Source organism: Penicillium daleae (genome assembly GCF_028827525.1).
Source record: "Penicillium daleae strain IBT 16125 chromosome Unknown utg000006l_segment0_segment0, whole genome shotgun sequence".
In the NCBI taxonomy this organism is placed as follows: Eukaryota; Fungi; Ascomycota; class Eurotiomycetes; order Eurotiales; family Aspergillaceae; genus Penicillium; species Penicillium daleae.
The window spans coordinates 3,232,683-3,251,790 of NW_026623154.1; the positions used below are offsets into that span (position 1 = coordinate 3,232,683).

Consider the following 19,108-nt stretch of genomic DNA (forward strand, 5'->3'; position numbering starts at 1 on the left):
ACCAAGTACAAGTATACGATCTGCTCCTTTGTTCGACTTATCCCTCTTCACCTGTTCTTCTACATCTCCTATATATTATCAGCACAAAGTCATGAAGAAGCGCTCTTCCACCCAGAACCCAGCCGACATGGATCGCAGCGTCTACATCCCGCTCTGCATTTGCTTGATCTCTTTCGCGGTGATCGCATACAACCACTAGTTATCTGGTCGAGTTTGTTTGGAACGCCACAGCCAAACACCAACCACGACCAGACCATTATACGGAAACACGCAGCACTTCATGTCTCAACTACAAGCCGGGTATCACCTACAAGTCCTCTCGCAGATGCGCCTTCGGTCTTCGCAGGCCTCCAAGATGCTACTCAACAGCACGAATCCGGCAAGCACGCTTGAGGCCCAGTCGCAATATGGGCTTGTTAGCGAACTGGCATGCGACGCACCAGTCGCCGCAGACGCGCGAGGATTGCCAAACATTCCTATGTCTACATCTTAGTCCTCGCGCTTCGCTCTCCCCATCGACCCTAACGTCGAGGGAATCCGCTTCTACCAAGCCAGGCAGGAAAGGAAATATCTCTGATTTCCTTGTCGTCCATGGCAGGATATCAGATATGATAAGGGGGGCTATTGTTCCAAGCCTACGCACTCATGCAATCTGAAGCTCCCTTCTCAACCCCCTCCAGACTCGAACCTCGCACATCATCAACTCGATCTCAACCATCAAGTTGAATGGTTTGTCGGAACCTACTACTCCTCAGCTATCTTGTCGATCACGGCATATGGCATACTACCTCTTACTCTGCTATGAACACTCTTTCAGACCTAAATCGAGATACCATGAGACCGTTTCTCGTGTGTTCTCGAAACGACTGCACAACCACATTCTTTCTTATTTCCTTCAGTCTCAACGATTTTTAGCTCAATGAAGCTTTCCCCGCATTTGATGCGATTTGAACCATCTATGCTTCTTCTCATATCAGGATTGTGTATTTTGCTGCCTATCATTCGATCCAATAATAATCTCATACTCTCTTAACTGTTCCTCCAAATCAAATATCCTTGTGGTGGACGATGATGATTAATCAACCTCATGCGCCTTGCCTCAGTAAAAGGAGCCAGGTAAGGCTAAGACCTAGAGCAATCTTAGAGATGAGAATTCAATTTCTTATTCAACGTGATCCCATCTTCATCATTACATGGGTGATCTCGAAGATCAAGGTGCTGAGCCTGTATGACGAGGTTAGGTATGCAACCGTCAAATCATATGCAGGAAGCGACGTTGCTGCATTGGGTATACGACTCGTCATAGAGGTCTAGGAAAATGAAATGCATACCACTACTAGTGTATACATACTACGACTCGATCTAACTTACTGCTCTCCTCATTATCAATCAAATGCCGTGATCGAACTCGATTTGTCATCACGTGGTCTCCGCGCTCCGGTCAGACCAGACCAGACCAGGCTCTGAGAGTTCCCCGGCGGCGCGTATCAATCGCCGATATCGTACTCGTCACTGCCGTCTTTTTGTCAGCTCTTTTTTCCCTACCCTGCTTTTCCTGTACATACCCCGCCATCTTTTCCGGCCCTTTCCCCCTCCTTCCTCCTATCCATGCTCTCCCGCTCCCTTCGCATCCCCTCATCCAGGATCAGCCTTCGCAGTTCTGTCCTGACCCGGTCCCCCGTCACTAAACACATTCACTCTGGTCCGCGGCCGACCGTGACCCAAACTCTGGCGACCATCAACCGCTCCTCTGCGACGACACCGAATAATCCCGGCTCCCGGCTGTCTTCAATCTCTCGGCACTTCTCTTCATCGTCTCCTGCTTCCGAAAGCAAGGAATCCTCCACAATGGCCCCTGTCGAGGTTCAACAGTATGACTACATTGTCCTGGGTGGTGGTAGCGGTGGTAGCGGAAGCGCCCGTCGCGCCGCGGGTTGGTACAAGGCAAAGACCTTGATTGTCGAGAGTGGCCGGTCTGGCGGCACCTGCGTGAACGTTGGGTATGTAGTAGTTCACATATCGTCCTGCTGTTTTCGTTAGACAGGAGCCCCCTTTCAAAGGCTAACCGAAGCATTCAGCTGTGTCCCCAAGAAGATGACCTGGAACTTTGCGACTGTGAACGAGACTCTGGAGACCGCCAAGCACTACGGCTATGAAATCCCCGAGGGCGTCAAGATCGACTTTAAGCATTTCAAGGACACCCGCGATGCCGTGATCAAAAACCTCAATGGTGCCTACGAGCGCAACTGGAACCGGGAAGGCATTGACCTCGTTCACGGCCGCGCTCGCTTCGTGGAGCCTCGAGTCATTGAGGTCGCCCTCCCCGATGGCACCACTACCCGCTACACCGCGCCTCATATCCTGATTGCGACCGGTGGTCGGCCGAGCCTCCCCACCGTGCCCGGTGCCGAGCACGGTATCACCAGTGACGGCTTCTTCGAGATTGAGGAGTTGCCCCCGAAGGTTGCCGTCGTGGGTGCTGGCTACATTGCCGTCGAGCTGGCCGGTGTCATGAACGCTACCAATGTCGAGACGCACATGTTCATCCGTGGCGAGCACTTCCTGCGCAAGTTCGATCCCATGATCCAGAAGACCATGACCGATCGGTACGAGGCTGCTGGTGTGAAGCTGCACCGCAAGTACCAAGGTTTCAAGGAGATCAAGCTCATCCGTGACGGCAAGGGCAAGGACAAGCTGATCAAGCTGATCTGCAATGACGGCTCCGAGCTGGAGGTCAACGAGGTTCTCTGGGCCGTTGGCCGCACTCCGGAGGTCGAGGACCTGCAACTGGACATTCCTGGAGTTAAGCTGAACCCTAGCGGCCATATCATTGTGGATGAGTACCAGAACACCTCGGTTCCTGGTATCTACGCCCTTGGTGACGTGACCGGCCAGGCTGAGCTGACCCCAGGTACGTACACCCCCTAACATTTGGAAGAACAACAAGCTAACTTATGCTCTAGTTGCTATTGCAGCAGGTCGCCAACTCGGCAACCGCGTCTTTGGTCCTCCTGAGCTGAAGACCTCCAAGCTCTCCTACGAGAACATCCCAACCGTCGTCTTCTCCCACCCCGAGGTTGGCTCGATCGGTCTCACCGAGCCTGAAGCCCGCCACCGCTACGGCGACGACAAGATCAAGGTCTATCACACCAAGTTCACTGCCATGTACTATAGCGTTATGCCAGCCGAGGAGAAGGCTAAGAACCCGACCGAGATGAAGATCATCTGCGCCGGTCCCCACGAGAAGGTGGTTGGTCTGCACATCCTTGGTCTTGGTGTTGGTGAGATGCTGCAGGGCTTCGGTGTCGCCGTGAAGATGGGCGCTACCAAACAGGACTTTGATAGCTGCGTGGCGATTCACCCGACTAGCGCCGAGGAGCTGGTTACTCTGCGGTAAATTTTCATAGATAAGAATAAAGTCAATCTCGCAATGCGATAAAATAAATTCTGTCAATTCTGAATATCGTCTGAAGATATCGTTCATAATGACTGTCAGTCCCTGGTTTCCACTCAATCTGACCAATTGAGGCCTACGATAGAGTTCGATGAATGATCAGACATGTGAAACCGAGGATTTGAGGTGTTTGCGAGGGGTAATTATGGAATGCTAGCGTAGCTCGTTAATCGATATGCGCAATTGAGTAGTCAAAATTGATACTATGCTATGTATAGTTATTGTTTATTGAATGAGTTACTTCATCATGCAGCTTTGCAGTTCATTCTAACCCAGTCCGAAAATCCGTTCTATCTATGCAGAACCCATGCAACAGTGGCAGTACCCGCTGCAAGAATCACCACCCAACGAGTAAGACCCCGTCGAATATGCATTTTAGAAATCTCATCAACGGCATCAGCATCATTAATATGTGGGAATGGTCGATCTTTGGGGATTTCCCTTCCAAGAGCCTCACACAAAGCCGGCCAACCCTCCGTCACTTCAAAAAACACCAACCGATCCTCAGGAACCACCTCCTTCAGCCAGGCGATATGTCGATCATAAGTGTGACGCGTAGGAATAGCCTCGCCGTACAACTTCTCCCACTGCGCCGCCAAAAGATGCAAATAAGGAATAAAATACATCAGCCCGGGCAACGGCAAAAGCACTAAATGGAGGTACCAAGGAACAGTCGCATTCCTAACCTGCTCCATGCTCTTCTCCCACGCAACAGGGTCTCGGATCGTACATATCACCTTCGCATCCGGGTACAGTTCCATCAACTCGGGGACAAACTGGGCTCCGGGGGAATCAGTCACAGCTGCATACCCGTCCAACTGGCGTTTCAAGACGCGGAGCATAATCTCTCGATCGGACTCGCTGCCAGCCAGCCAGCAGCGTAGAATCTCCATCCATTGCTTGATTTGGAGCGTCGGGCCTAGCGTGGCTTGCGTACCGCAATGGAAGACGGGTCCATCGCAGAGAATTTCCAACGCACTGCTGAATGATGCGGTGCCGGTGCGTGGGAGCCCTGCGCCGATGACTTGGAATTTTGTGCCCGGTCGTGGGACGGAGGGCTTTTGGCCCATTGTTGATGTTGATATGGGCGATGGGCGGGTGTTAGGTACCAGGATTTTGGTTCCAAGGCGGTTGTGGCGGTCGACGGCAGTGCAGTTTGATGGTCACGTTCCCCACCGCCCGATTGGGTGATTGGGTTTCTTTTGGTGAGCAACAAAAAGAAGGACAAGGTAGACACTCGATTTGATTCAGCGAAATCACTTTTTGTCTCTGTTTCACGGGGTGTTTGATGGTGATGGGAATGGGGTTGGGGGCCTGGTCTGAGTGGGAAAGCGGTGAGGTCATGGGTCGGGAAGGAACCTTGGGAAGCCACACTTGAAGACTAAGGCTAACCTTGGAGCAGTCGAGAGAGAGTTTGTTTCTTATTTTAGTCATTTTTGGGTTTTGGGCGATCCTTGGCTTCCATGAACGCTGGGGTTGATCATGTAGATCCTCGTTCTGCAATTGACCCTCGACCATTCACAATATATTGCACCCTATGATGCAGAGTTCTAAGCATTCTTGGCCTGGCAGATTCGTCAATCTACACTCTTGGAACATGGTAAAAGTAGTTCATTTTGAGACTGTTTCATCCAGTGCAATAGGTTATTCATAGAGGCTCCGTGCTGAGATACATGGACAAGGAAACAAAAGGTGTAATGAGCAATCTCATCCTGGTGGTCATTTATTCGTCCGGGTCGGACTGCCGTCCAGGGGCTTCTGAGCCCATACGCGCCGTCTGCAGATCCAAATTAGCCAAATCAGGTCAAAAGATCAAGATAGAAATCACTACTTACCCCCGGTGCCATACGTGGAAACGCGGGTTCATCAACTCATTCCGCAACCGAGCACAATAAACCTGGACCTCCTCCTGGCTCCAGGGATGGGGCGCACCAAATTTGGTGAGCAGCCACATGCCCCAGCCTTCCAGACCAGAACTCCAGTGCTGATGATTGACCATGCCCGCCTCTTTGAGTTCCTTGTCGCGGGGCCATGGTCCAATAGGCCATTTGTAGAGCTTCTCATGGACATTGGTGAATCCTGCACTCTGGATCCGTTTGGTCATCTGGTCGAAGGTGTTGACGCTTCGACCGGCCCGTTCGCCACAGGCCAGGACATTCGGGCCCCAGTCGTTCAAGATGTTATCGGGCGGCAAGCTGCCGTCATCAGTTTGGATCACCGGGCTAACCTCTAGTTGCTCGATCCATCCACCCGGCTTCAAGTTGCTGTGTCCCACCCATTAGCTATTCCATTCAGTACCGGGTGGACTGCATGTCCGGTTTTTCCTCCAACTTACTCATAACACTGCTTATAGACACGATCCCATTCTCCCTCTGCGAACGATCCGAGCATGATGCGCATGTGGATGAGGTCAAACTTTTCATGCCACGTCCAATCCTGCTGGATGTCGTCGACTTCAAGCACGCAATTGGGGGGCACCCAAGAGACTGGTGGAGGAAATAAGTCGACTCCACGGACGGTGGCTAATATGCATTAGATGAATAGAAGATTTGAGGATTGCGTGAGCCAGAAGAAATTTACCGTTTGGAAACATGTCGGCAACATCACTAGAGGCGGGTCAGTGCAACTGGAATTCGCTGTCATCGGCGGGCTTGACACCTACATCGCCCAGGTTCCTTTTCCGGTACCGATGTCCAGAATGTGCTCCGGTGATGAAACAGGGGACCGGAAGAATGGGTTACCATGACTGGACTCTAGAATGAGAGCAACAAGATGTCTAAGAGGAATTGAGTTGATTGCTCCGCATCCCGTGGGGAGACGGTTCAGTACGTACCCAGCTTCATATGCTTCGAATTGCGCGTCATCCGCCGGGATGCTGCGAGATACTATTAGAGAAGATTCGAAATGATGTTTCAAACTTGCTGGCATACAGGTACTCCTCGTTTCGAAGTGCTTGGTAGCTGGAAGACAGGAATCAGACATGCTTAGTCAGTGATCTTGGCTTGGATTTCATGAGCATCTTACCGTCTGCCATTCTCGATCAATCCTCGATAAATAGACGATCCGATGGAGGTGGTTTCCCTGCAAGACGGAGGAGGGGGTGAGATTTCATTCCAAAAAATTGCACCTCTCGGCCGGACTAGAATTTGCCGTCGCTACTTGGGCCACTTACGATTGCCAGTCGTCAGGCCAGTAGGTACTTTCGAGGGCGTACGTGTCCGGATCCTGAGGGATTAATTAGTGCCAGATACAGTGAGCTTGATTGGCGAGAACAATAAAAATGAAAAAAAAAAGCCTACCACCGCAATAGCCTCGGGTTCCGCCATGGCGAAGGAGGGGAGGAGGGGGGTAGGTGTGGAAAGACACTGAGCTGAGCTTCAGATCTTTGAGTGTTGAAGATTGACACTACTCTCCAACGTCAACACGGCAAGCTTTGCTTTAATGGGCTGGAGAATCGACGACGGACCGCAAATCCAGACGTCTTTCAAGTGTCAAAAGTACAGACACGGCCCAAACGCTAGGGCGTAAACTCAAAGCAGGATCGGAGGCACGAACCCTTTATGTACTTGGCCGTGTACTTTGGCCCGTTGGTGGACTGGGTCTCGTGTAGCCAAGGGGTCCACTAGGCACAGGCAGGAAGGAATCCCAGTGGCGGGTCACAAACGAAACGATGACTTAATGCACGTCGATGCGAACGGAGAATAATAAACAATAGGAGGACTAAATGAGGTAGATGATATTAAGGTCGAGTCCGGGGGGGGGGGCGACGACGAGAGGGGGTGGTTGAAAAGGGTGGGCGGACACCTGCAGCACGGAGGTAATCAGCAGAGAAGAGCGAACGGGGGAGCTTGAGAGAGGGAGCGGAGAGTGGATCTGCGCGTGGGAACAGTCCAAAGTACGGACTGTACGTATTAATGCAGGGTAATTTATGAAATTGATGGAGTCGATGGAGTACGGAGTACGGCGTAAATATACTGCTATTTACTGCTATTAGTATATATACTTCACAGTGCGGTATCAATGCAAGGACTGTACCCTGGAAAGATCTCGGTACGGTGTAATCTTTTCGGATGGTCATTGGATCCTCGACGGCGTTGACCTCGACCATCAGCCGGTCCAGACTGGCTGGATCCAGCGACTAACTCCATCGAGTCCAGACAAGTGCTGGGAACAGACTAACACACCACATCTATCCCACTCGAGTTAGTCTCGTGCTCCCCTCCCCCTCCCTCGTTCACTGATCAGCACCAATCATCATCCACCAAACGGGCCGGGGAGAGCGGGAAGAACTCTGGGCCGGCCCTAACGCAGGCGGGCGTGTAGCTCGCCCATCCAGCGATTGCCTCCAAATCCCCCCGATCCACTCAGACGGATCTGACGTGACGAAGGTGCAACAATGGAAGATCAAAACACCTCTGCATGAGGATAATGATTCTTGATTTCGATGTCGATTTCCCATTGTTCACACCCAATCAGGCCTGCAACCCAATGCCTCGGGCCATCGTTACAAATACACTTCGCTTCTGTTGCTCAACCGAACTACACTCGACGAATAAGACTTGGTTCCTGGACCGAATAGTGTCTAAAAAGGAATAATAATAATATTCGCATTTGACTCTCAAGAAACGTGTGTCAGTGGAGAAGAGCACTAGCGCATGGATCGCGGAGCTGACAACCAAATAATAAGACGAACTGTCCTATTTCCCATGCCCACCCCCCCCCCCCCCCCTGCTGCACTGCTTCGGCATTTCGAAATCATTTTCCTTTTCCCTTTGGGCCTTGGAGGCTTCTCCTATCAGCCATGGCCTGGTCGCATGTATCTGTCACACAGCTCGTGCTGTCTCTCGGAATCGCAGGAGTCATCTATGTAATCGGTCTCGCGATCCAACGACTATGGCTCTCCCCGATTGCCCATATCCCGGGCCCCAAAATCGCGGCCCTAACCATGTGGTATGAATTCTACTACGACTCATACCTCGAAGGTGAATACACCTTTAAAATCGCCGAAATGCACCGCAAATATGGTCCCATCGTCCGAATCAGTCCCTACGAGCTTCACATCAACGATCCCGAATACTACGACGTGCTGTACTCCCGCGAAGCACCCCGGAACAAGTCCCTCCATTTGACCGGCATGTTTGGAGCCCCCGCATCAGCCTTCGGCACGGTCGACTATCGTCGCCATCGGATACGACGCCAACCGATGAACCCGTTCTTTTCTCAGCAGCGCATCCGTCAACTCGAGCCCATGCTGCGCGGCATGGTGGACAAGTTATGCGATGGAATGCGCGCATGGATCGATAGACGCGCCCCACTCCATATGTACCATGCGTTCAATGCATTCACCACGGATGTAGTCGTCGAATACACCATGGGCAACTCATTCCACTACCTCGACGATCCCGATTTCACCCCCCAGTGGTCAAAGACAATCCAGGCTATCGTGCGTGCGGGCATGCAATTCAAACAGTTCCAGTGGTTCATGGGTCTTTTTGAGGTTCTCCCGCGCTGGCTCGTCCTGAGCATCAACCCGGATATCGGCCCTGTTCTCGACCAAAAGGCTGAAAGTATCCGTCTGGCCAACTTGGTGATTGACAGTCAGAATGCGGACGAAATATCTGGAAATAAGTCCGGAGTACCCAAGGGTACCTTGTTCCATGCTCTTCTGCAAAGCAACCTTCCGCCTGAAGAGAAGTCGGCCAATCGGTTGAGCCAGGAGGTTTTCACGGTTATCGCGGCTGGTGGAGAGACGACGGCGAAGAATTTGACTACGGTTACTTTCCATCTCTTGAGTAACCCAGACATGCTTAAGAAACTGCGGGAGGAATTGAACCGGTTGGATCCTGATGGGACGGCTACTTTGACGGATTATGAGGCAATGCCTTACCTGGTGAGTTGGTTCCCTCTTTGACTGAATTTATGCAAGTAACTATAGAACGCTAATCATATAATTCTAGTCCTCCATAATGCTGGAAGGTCTTCGAGTCTCCTTCGGCGTTGCAACCCGACTTCAACGCAGCTCGCCTGATCAACCTATGATGTATAAAGACTGGGTCATTCCTCCCGGGGTAAGTTAACCTTACATATATTCACCCATAGCCCGTTGATATCAATCCACCTAACCCCAATCCCAGGTGCCGGTCGGCATGACAAGCCTATTACTCCATAACAACCCCGACATCTTCCCCAACCCAGACAAATTCGACCCAGAAAGATGGATGGATCTAACAGAAAGACACCGCTTGGAAAAGTACCTGGTGGCCTTTAGCAAAGGGTCTCGACAGTGCATCGGTATTCCGTACGTTATCCCATTCCCTCCCCTTTCATCATCTCCATGCTAGAGAAATACAGTCGGGCAGTGCACTAATTTCACATCCACCCACAGCCTCGCCAAAGCCGAGATCCTCCTAGTCATCGCCACTATTTTCCGAGAATTCGAAATGGAGCTATACAAGACTACCTTTGAGGATGTCCGTGTCGTGCGTGACATGTTCAATGGTCATCCCAGGAAAGGAAGTCAGGGTGTTCGCGCTTTGATTACGGGGTGGAATGGAAGGCCGGGCTCGGCGAGTTCTTGACATGTCTTTTTTCGAGAGTGATAATTATTTAATCGATAATTGGATTTGCGGGGGCGTGCCTGGTGCCGTTTCTTGATGTGATTGGAATCGTTTTATGACTGTTAACGAAGGCGTGGTACTGGTTGATACCCATCCATCTGGTCAGCATACTGCCAGGCCCTGGATACACGGGGTTGTTGCACAAACGAAGGGCGAGGTATGGTCGAGCAGTTACTCAGGAGGAGGAGGGTCCTTGATGAGTATTTAATTTCTTGACTCCTTCGAGCCTCTCTATGATTTACTTGAATGCAGCTCTACGTGGATTCAATAGTCTCTTATGATTACAGAGGAGTTAAAGATTCGACTAAGTTACAGATCATAAAGAAACACCGTCAAAATGGGTTCAAATGTAATATGGCATCAAATGAGCTGGCGCTAAAACAAACCGCACTGCACGAGCATGTCGTCATGCTCGGCACGATCAAAGTAATGTATCTCATGCAGCGTAGACCCCAGCCAACAAAATGACAATCCCGCAATTCCCACAAATCGAACTTTCGAAATGATAGCGGGCCAGGACGGGAGTACGCTCAAATACAGTGGAAATGAACAAAATGGATAGCCAGCCAACACACACGGTTTTGTGGCATGAAGAATGAATCAAAAATTGATGAATCGGCAGGCTAGATGTGCAGTTGGGCTCACAACAGATCGAGTTGCTACATGTATCAACAGACAGTCATTGTATGTCATTGGAGACGGCGCCTGCGCCGTGGGATCATCGGGGTGGGGTGAATGAGATAGATTTGAGCGAATTGAAAAAATGAGAAGGATTGCACAGTCTCAACAAGGCGGGGTGGCAGGTTGTTCAGTCTGCCTGCGGCGGAATGGGCGGCTCTCCGTCGTAAATGGGACTAGTGGCGACTTTGTCAAGAGCCACAGCGTGCAGGGCTGGTTTCTTGGCGTCGTGCAAGAGGCCGGCTTTGCGGCGTTCGAGCTGCTTCTGGACCCATTCCGCAACTTCCCTGTCTTCTGTCAAGAAGGAGGGGGTTTCGCGATGTGCAGGGGCTTCGGAGGTTTGGGAGGCGGACTCGGCGTCAGCCTCCGTTGGCGGGCGCATCAGAGGTGCCAGCCAAGGGTGGCGGAGGAGCATGTTGTAGGTAGGTCGGTTCTTGGGGTTCTTGTCAAGACAAGCGTGGACGAATGCATGTGCTTCTTCAGAAAATCCCTCGTCGGGGAGAGTGGGGGGTTCGCCGTGGACAATTGCCTGGTGGGAAGATGTTAGCTCACGGACCCATCAGAACAGAGTCCATCAAATAGATACTTACATGAAGCTGACTGAATATGTTGGTGAAGGTCTCCGGTGGATAAGGATACCGGCCCATCGCACATTCAATGATCGACAGACCTAAACTCCAAATGTCGCTCTGCACGCTATATGTCCCGGCACTCGGGGCGCCCGACTGCTGCATACCGCCGCCCGCAATTCGTTCAGGAGCCATATAACTCTGGCACCCGATGTTGGTCTTGGCAATACTAGCGACTAGATTGCCACTAACACCGAAATCGCAAATCTTGATCTGCCCTCGGCTGTTGACCAGGATGTTGGTAGGCTTCACATCGCGGTGAATGATATTGTGCTCGTCCTTGAGCGCTTTCAATCCCATGACAGTGGAAAGGGTGATTTTGCGCAGGATGTTCTCAACCACGCCACCCTCGTAGATCTTGTCAATGGACCCACCATCCATATACTCCACGCACATATAGACAGCGCCTTCTTGGAAGAAGGCGCCGTAGAAGTCAATGATGAAGGGCGAGACACAGCGGTGTAGAATGTCCAGCTCCATGATGATTTGTGCAAACTTGGCCTCGTCCAGCTCCAGCCGAATTTCCTTCATGGCCATGATCACACCAGAAAGATTATCGAGAGGTCCAATTGCTGAACTGGTCTCATCCTGCCCAGGCTGGCGACTAACAATCCCACTCAAACCCAAGCCAGGTTTTCGGAGGTGTGGGCGGCTGTGTCGTACTTTGTAGACGGTACCATAGTTGCCCTTGCCCAGCTCATCTAATCGATCGACCTCGTCCAACGAGATCTTAAAACTGTGTCCTGATGAAAACTCGACGCCACCACCATGCAGAATTGCCTTGTTCTTGAAGTTCAATGTCCCGGCTTTCGTGTCGATAAATTCGGAATACTTGCTGAACACAGATACCCCATTCTGCTCTCCCTCCTTCTTCTGCTCCGTCCCGTTCGGTGCGGGCGTTGGCAGCCCGCCGGTCACATCGGATAGCTTAAGACCAGGTTTCATGCGCTTTGCTGCCAAACCTCCCGGGCGCGGAGACGCGGAACTAGACACCGAAGCCGTGATCGCGGGGGATGAGGCCCAATTCTTATTGCTGGGCCGGGCGGCTGGCGGCATACGCCCGGCGAGGGCCCCGCCAGCGCCGGCCTCATGCGCCGTTGGTACTGTGCCTGTAGAAGCAACGTGTGCTAGTGGAGCGCCCTGTCGGGAGAGAGAGAAAGCCTTCATTTTGGCCATGATGTCCTGGTTCAATCCCCCAACGCCTTGGGCACTCATGGACGCCTGCGGACGTGGCGGGGTCCCCGCGCCGCGCCGCGCAGCGTTGATCTGGCCCAAGGGCGTGGAGGACGGTGTGATGCCGGCGGAAGGATCGCGGAATGGCTGGAGCGAGGGGGTCGACGCATTGTGAGCCAGCGCAGCAGGCGAGGTAGGCTCGAGGCTCGGTGAGCTGGAGTCGCCCCGTGGGCTCTCCGCGGGGGGATCGCGATCGGCGTCCATGCTATCTCGCACAGGATCGGGGCCTAGGGGGGACGAGGGAGTCGAACCGACGACAAGGGCCGGTGCAATTGGTGCGAGGAGGCCGTTTTGGACTCGGTGTGCACCGGTCGGCGGCGCTAGTCCAGAGGGGTGGTAGAAGAAGTGTGCAGAAAGAGAAGATGGAGTTGGAGAGTTGAAGGTAAAGGAAATGGGCGTTGCGGGAGAGAGGGGCAGAAACCAGAAGAATGCCAAGAATTTGGGGGACTGGAATTGGGGGAGAGAAAAAAGAGACTGAAGTCAGCGGTCCAAGTTGCCTCCAGCCCAAAAGTCAAGCCACGTTCTCAGCCCATCAAAAAAAGTCAGGTTGAGAGAGAGAGAGAGATAAGGTGTGGGGAGTACCATCCAAGCGGCTTCGCCCCTCTCTCTCCCTCTCTCTCTCTCATGATCCATGACCAACGGCTTCGAACTTGATCCTCGAAACCGGCCTGCAGACAATCCTTCCATCATCAGCCCTGTTTTTCTCCTCCTGCGTCACTGCACGACTCGATCGACGGCCTGTCAACACTCAACAGCATGTGTCCTTGCTCTTCGACGGGATTCACATCTTCAACCGGGCGGGCGGACCAGCCAATCAGCGGGCCCAACCAGGCCAAAAGCAGGTTTGGGTTGACTACTACTGTAGCGGAGTAAGGAATAATATCTCGCTGCCTCGTTGTTGCTTTCCTGCCGTGCTTCGATCATCATCCTATCGCGGGGCCTGTTTCTATCTGACGACGCTCGAATAGCCTCGCCCCGGAACATGCCGAGCTGTTTCCAATCGTGACTTTTAATTTTTGACGGGGGCTCTATCGCCATCGCTTGTTGCGGACATGCGCCGATCCGGCTCACTTTCCCAGAAGGGCCTAACTACTGCACAGTCCTGACCTCGTTCGGCCCAAATGAATTCGTTGGGCCTTTTTGCCTGAACATGGGGGGTGTTGGAGTAACGCCACCTTTCAAATCGATTTTTTGTGAAACACAATACTCAATTTCTCGTCGCTGAGGGTCGGGCGTTGGTATAGTAGTGCTCATCCACATCCAGTCCACAGTCTCCAATCCACTTGCGGCCGGAAAGGCCGAGATGCCCGTCCTGCGAGAGTCGTTGACTCTGGTTGCTCCACTCTGATCGGGGACTCCCGTTGGAGGCTCAGAACGCCCTGGATCGAATCGGACCACCACGAATCATCCCGTGGTATCCGGCACCTTGAGAGACGTGCACAATTCCGTGACTCCGTCCAGATATTCAAGCACAAATTGGCCAATATTTACAGTGTGCGATGACACGCATAATTTAGCTCTACGCTTACGACAGCTCACATGAGAAACCGCAGCACGGACCGAGGAACATTTTTGACATTTCCAGCCCCCCGCGTGGGGGGTCCAACGTGGAGCCTCTCTCTCCCCTTCCCGCGCCTGCCAGGTACAGTCAGTCTCACGTTGACCTCAATTACCCGGTCGCCATGACGTCTGACACGCTGTTGGAGTGCTTCGATGCGGTCGGAGAAACTATTCATCTCTATGAACCTCCTGTTGAAACCTTCCCAGATACTGCTTCGCCGTCCCTGGTGATCCTATGCACCTGGGTCGGCGGCGCGACCCCTCGGCGTATCAACAAGTACCTGGCCCAGTATCAGGAAATATTTCCAACATCTTCTCTCCTCTTGATAACAACAGGTGTGTCCGACACGGCTTTCCGACCACTCAAATGGATACGTGCCAATCTGAAACCCGCCCGCGATGCCATAAGACGGATCGTGGGTCGTGAGAATGTCGAAAACACGGCCAAACCTAATAGTCGCCCGCGCGGCATCCTCCTCCATCTATTTTCCCACGGTGGTGGCAACATTGCTAGTCAACTCGCGCTCTCGATGAAGGCAGGACCCGACCGTGGCGCAATATTCTTCTCTAATCTTCGCACTATCATCTTGGACTGCTGCCCTGGCGACGATACATTCGCTCGAATGTATGCGGCTACTCGGGTATCTGTGCCACAGACCCCCGTTGCACAGTTCCTGGGTAATACTGTTATGTACCCGGCACTGGCCGTAGTCAATGGATTCCAGCATGCTGGATTGGCGCGCGCCGTAAAGGACCTGCGAGACGTCCTGAATGAACCCTCTACTTTTGGTTCGATGCCGAGGCGGTTGTTTATCCATTCCAAAGAGGACATCGTAATAGGATGGGAAGATGTGCAGTTGCATCTTGAAGATGCTCAGAATCGGGGATACTCCGTTGGTCAGGTGCTTTTTGAACGAGGTCCACATTGCGGATTGGTCATGGAAGATCCTAATCGGTATTGGGAGGCTGTGAAGAAGTTTTGGGCCGGTGAGGATGTTTGGGATGTCAATCCCGACCCGAGTCGAGCTACCACCAAGAAACAGGCGAACCTTCGCAGCCGTCTCTGAGAACACCTGACTTTTCTCGGTTTAATCACTAGTCCGGTCTATGATATGGATTTCATGGCAAGGGTCGAAGCCGGAATCAAGGTATAAGTACATAATTGTTTAGCGACGAAGGAGTAAATAAGGTACCACATTCAGCTGGATATCAGAATATAGCTATGAATCACAAGTGTATAGCAAGGCGAATACGGCATGCAGACAGTCAGATGAACTACGACAATAAATCTCTGTGTGAGTTACAAGCAGGACCAAGGCCGGGTTTGAGTATGGGTCACCAACGGCTTGCTATGATTAATTTCTGTAGAATTAACTTTCTCGGACATCTAATGCTTTCTTAGTCTATTGTCTAGTTTTAGAACTCACTGCTCGGTCCAGCAAAGCCTCCAAATCCCAGCAATCCCTCATCCTCATTCTCAACCTCAAAATCAAAGCGCACAAGATCCTCCCGATAAGGAATGAAATACGTATGCGTCACCCTATATCAAATCTCAGCTAAAGTTATTCATGTATCTCCTCGTCAAAGATAACGCACCTTTCATGCTCACTACTTGCTTGATACGCATCCAGCGCCGCCCGATCTTCGTGGTAGCTCACCAGCGCATACTGGAATCCCTTGCTTTTTGACGCGGGATCTGTTATCGAGGGACCTCCGACGACGAGTCGATGGCTTTTGACGCAGGGTAGGTTTTTTAGGGTCTTGAGTTCGGTGATGAATTTGTCTCTGACGCTGGTTTCCGTTTCGGGTCGGAACTTGAATAGAACTGTTTGCTCCAGTCAGTGGGAGCATGATGGTATGGTGATTGGTGTTGAACGTACCGATGTGGACGATAGTCATTTTGTCAACTTTTCTCGGGTTAGGGTAAAGTTTGTCATGATAATGCGAGTAATAACAGGATGCATTGCCTTTTTTAAACTTGCATGAGGAGAGACGGAAGGCATCCGCATCTTGTGGAGCAATCCCGTTTGATGGTGGTCTCGGGGTTGGCGACCAACATGTCTTGTTCAACGCATATCATTCCAATATTCTTGATAGGATCTATTACCAATTTCAATTATCTCTTCCACTATACGATTGTTCCTTTTTATGGCTGGCCTAAATCAAGATCAATGGAAGCCTGGTTTACCCTTGAAACCTTCCATACCCGACCTTACAAAGTCTAGTAGGTTAGTCATCCAGGGAAGGCGGATGAGCGGCTCTCATCCGAGAATTTGCCTTTGTCAATTACTACCGGACTGCTAGTATCTCGCTTGGCATAAGGGAATACCGGAAGAGGTGTACTAGTGTCCTGCTCAATGAACACCCCACGACGGAGTCGAAACCGTGCAGCATGCCGGCGCTGTCAGAGACGCAAGATTCGCTGTAATGGCGAAACTCCGAGTTGTGGGGCTTGCATCAAGGCCAATGTGCCATGTGTAAATGACGGCAAGCAGGAGGTCAATCGCACGTGAGTGGTTATGCCTAGTTTGATGTATTATTCTCCGACTCATCCGCTACTAGGTACATTGCAAGCTTGCAGAGGCGTGTCCAATGGCTCGAGTCTTTAGTCCGCGAGCATGGGACCGATGTCTCCTTGGAAGATGGACCGCCGCTTGACTTTAATGAATACCGAAATGAAGAATCCGTCGACTTTGAAGAGGGCAGTCAGAATGTTTTGACCACGACATCGCCCCGGCAAGAGCAGCCCCTGCCAATTGAACATGCACAACGATCCCCCACACAGTCACGACAGGCACACGAAATTGGCCTAGTGTCACTTTCCTCTGGCGGGGTGGCACGATATATCGGTCCTTCAAGCGGCTACTTTCTCGCCAATCTTGTCTTCTCTAGTGCCGGTCGACGATCAAGACCACAGGGGAATCGCAGTGGAGACGAGCCAATATCGCTGTCCGCAGAGCTATTCAACAGCCCTGCCCCATTACCCTCTCGAAAAGAGGATGCGATAGAGCTCACGTCTAAGTTTTTTTCTACATTTCACCTACTGTATCCATTCCTTCACGAGCCATCTCATATGCAACGCTTGGAAAAAATGTACACGGAAGAGTCAGCAGCAAACCCCAATCCCTTGGGCGCTTTCCATGTCTACATGGTGCTTGCAATAGCTGCTTCGGATCTCTCGCGACGATTCAGGCTTCGGTTACCGGCCGAGGGGTACTACACTGCCGCAACTCAATACTTTGAAAGTGCTTGTGCTGATGGCTCCCTGGAAAGCCTTCAAAGTCAACTTCTTCTCATGGTCTATGCTCTACATAATCCTTCTTGTGGAGTTAACATCTGGAGCTTGCACTATCAATGCTTGGGTGCACTGATTGATCTCGGTCTCCAGCGTGACGTGCGTACCTCATCCTCGTTTCACATCTCATTTCTGGAGCAAGAGATGAGAACGCGGATCTTTTGGGTGGTGTACAGTTTTGACCGAACTTTGGGCACAATGATGGGGCGGCCGATCGGAGTAAGAGATGAAGCCTGTGAGCTTCGGGTGAGTAGACCGTTAACCTGTATATGAAAATCGGACTTTGGAAGTTAACATGTAATAAGCTCCCTTCGGATGTCGCGGATCCGCACCTTGCTGATCGTGTTACTGGCGAGCGTTCTCATGACAATACACCTTCTCACATCACATACTCAATTCATTTGTTCAAGTTGGCAAAGCTGAATTCCGAAATCAAATACGTCATGCATAGCATCTGCCGAGAGCCGCCCAAATACGCCTACCCACCAGTCCCCGATATCAATCAATGGCAAAAGGACATGATCGATCGGCTGAAACTATGGCACACACAAATCCCCCATGCAGCGACCATGGTATCGATTGCCAAAATTTGCGAGACAAAATTTCACGAGATGATGATCTTGGTACTAAGACCAAGTCCTGGAATTCCCGATCCATCGGAAGAATTATTGGGACAATGCTTCCAACATGCGGTTGAACTACTTCGTGGCTTTGGGGAGCTGTACAAGCAGGAATCGCTACTCTATAGCAGACTGATTGTGCATTCACTGTTCCTTAGTACATTGATCATGCTTCACTGCCTTTGGCGGCTGCCCCAGGTGGCATCACAGATTCAAATTGACGACCTTGTCGCTGATACGGGTATCGCGTTGAACATTCTCAGCAGTATTGGGGAATATTGGGCCGAGGCTAGGCGAGCAAGAGATTGCATCCATGAGTTATCGGGCGCTACGATACAGCGCTTGCTACGGGTTCGTGCCCCGGAGGTATCGCCTCGTCTAGCTCGAACTCAGCCCGCCACGGGTGTCTCGAGACATACGAGATCGTACAGTTCCAACGAAGCACCAAGCTCAGCTTTGCCGGATCGGGTAGATTCAGCTATCGATGTTGCCCCTTCAACGGATTCGTTTGCAGACGAGTATGACTTTGGTCTCGATGGTTCAAATTGGTTGAATGATTCAATGCCGGGAGGTTTCATGGATTTTTCTGGTGCGCCTGATTTTGATAGCATCATTCAGCAGTATCTGGATCCAAATGCAGTGATGTGGAACTAATCCCATATCGTCATGAGTTATTTCGAGTTTGGATACGAGGTGCTTTCGCTGGCGAGACCGTTGAATGAATGGCAGTGCATCAATTCCATTGTGCTTCTTCCTTGGGGTAAATAGGTCAATCAATGACGGACTTGGCGAGTAGGAAGATATGAAATCTGTTGTGAACAGGAATAAAAATTGGTATGGTCCATCCATGAGCACCATGGAAACTCGTCAGGGTTCAAGGTGCGGGTGCCTGGCTAGCATGAGTCCAGGAACGAGAAATATATTGCTGGGGTCAGGAACCTAACAGTATGCGAGGTCAATGACGTGTCTGCGCTTCGTCCCCTAAGGTTATCATATATAGTGTGGGAAGTTGCCGTATTATC

At 51.5% G+C, this 19,108-nt stretch overlaps 9 protein-coding genes across 9 annotated transcripts; 5 read left to right on the forward strand and 4 right to left on the reverse strand.

The window, feature by feature from the left end:
• Positions 1–280: 280 nt before the first annotated feature.
• On the forward strand, positions 281–493 carry N7458_006859 (uncharacterized protein; the record flags this gene model as incomplete). The annotated part of the gene is made up of 1 exon (XM_056910241.1): positions 281–493. One exon carries the CDS (start codon positions 281–283, stop codon positions 491–493), a length of 213 nt encoding a protein of 70 aa, XP_056765945.1.
• Positions 494–1,608: 1,115 nt separating this feature from the next.
• On the forward strand, positions 1,609–3,397 carry glr1 (glutathione-disulfide reductase GLR1; the record flags this gene model as incomplete). The annotated part of the gene is made up of 3 exons (XM_056910242.1): positions 1,609–2,000; positions 2,079–2,911; positions 2,964–3,397. The coding sequence occupies 3 exons, from the start codon at positions 1,609–1,611 to the stop codon at positions 3,395–3,397; spliced, it is 1,659 nt and encodes a 552-aa protein (XP_056765946.1).
• A 347-nt stretch (positions 3,398–3,744) lies between these two features.
• Positions 3,745–4,524, reverse strand: N7458_006861 (sulfotransferase family protein; the record flags this gene model as incomplete). The annotated part of the gene is made up of 1 exon (XM_056910243.1): positions 3,745–4,524. The coding sequence occupies one exon, from the start codon at positions 4,522–4,524 to the stop codon at positions 3,745–3,747; it is 780 nt and encodes a 259-aa protein (XP_056765947.1).
• A 649-nt stretch (positions 4,525–5,173) lies between these two features.
• On the reverse strand, positions 5,174–6,780 carry N7458_006862 (class I SAM-dependent methyltransferase; the record flags this gene model as incomplete). The annotated part of the gene is made up of 10 exons (XM_056910244.1): positions 5,174–5,231; positions 5,290–5,718; positions 5,790–5,976; positions 6,035–6,060; positions 6,117–6,230; positions 6,288–6,329; positions 6,385–6,414; positions 6,479–6,535; positions 6,627–6,679; positions 6,754–6,780. The coding sequence occupies 10 exons, from the start codon at positions 6,778–6,780 to the stop codon at positions 5,174–5,176; spliced, it is 1,023 nt and encodes a 340-aa protein (XP_056765948.1).
• A 1,475-nt stretch (positions 6,781–8,255) lies between these two features.
• On the forward strand, positions 8,256–10,032 carry N7458_006863 (cytochrome P450; the record flags this gene model as incomplete). Its single annotated transcript, XM_056910245.1, has 4 exons — positions 8,256–9,344; positions 9,412–9,522; positions 9,589–9,752; positions 9,840–10,032. The coding sequence occupies 4 exons, from the start codon at positions 8,256–8,258 to the stop codon at positions 10,030–10,032; spliced, it is 1,557 nt and encodes a 518-aa protein (XP_056765949.1).
• Positions 10,033–10,879: 847 nt separating this feature from the next.
• On the reverse strand, positions 10,880–12,815 carry pbs2 (mitogen-activated protein kinase kinase PBS2; the record flags this gene model as incomplete). The annotated part of the gene is made up of 2 exons (XM_056910246.1): positions 10,880–11,278; positions 11,340–12,815. 2 exons carry the CDS (start codon positions 12,813–12,815, stop codon positions 10,880–10,882), a joined length of 1,875 nt encoding a protein of 624 aa, XP_056765950.1.
• A 1,478-nt stretch (positions 12,816–14,293) lies between these two features.
• N7458_006865 (uncharacterized protein) lies at positions 14,294–15,238 on the forward strand (the record flags this gene model as incomplete). Its single annotated transcript, XM_056910247.1, has 1 exon — positions 14,294–15,238. The coding sequence occupies one exon, from the start codon at positions 14,294–14,296 to the stop codon at positions 15,236–15,238; it is 945 nt and encodes a 314-aa protein (XP_056765951.1).
• A 361-nt stretch (positions 15,239–15,599) lies between these two features.
• Positions 15,600–16,070, reverse strand: N7458_006866 (Dabb family protein; the record flags this gene model as incomplete). Its single annotated transcript, XM_056910248.1, has 3 exons — positions 15,600–15,711; positions 15,768–15,996; positions 16,052–16,070. Coding segments are annotated over 3 exons (360 nt in total), but the record flags the coding sequence as incomplete, so codon positions are not given.
• A 458-nt stretch (positions 16,071–16,528) lies between these two features.
• N7458_006867 (Zn(II)2Cys6 transcription factor) lies at positions 16,529–18,740 on the forward strand (the record flags this gene model as incomplete). The annotated part of the gene is made up of 3 exons (XM_056910249.1): positions 16,529–16,680; positions 16,734–17,712; positions 17,772–18,740. 3 exons carry the CDS (start codon positions 16,529–16,531, stop codon positions 18,738–18,740), a joined length of 2,100 nt encoding a protein of 699 aa, XP_056765953.1.
• Positions 18,741–19,108: the final 368 nt, after the last annotated feature.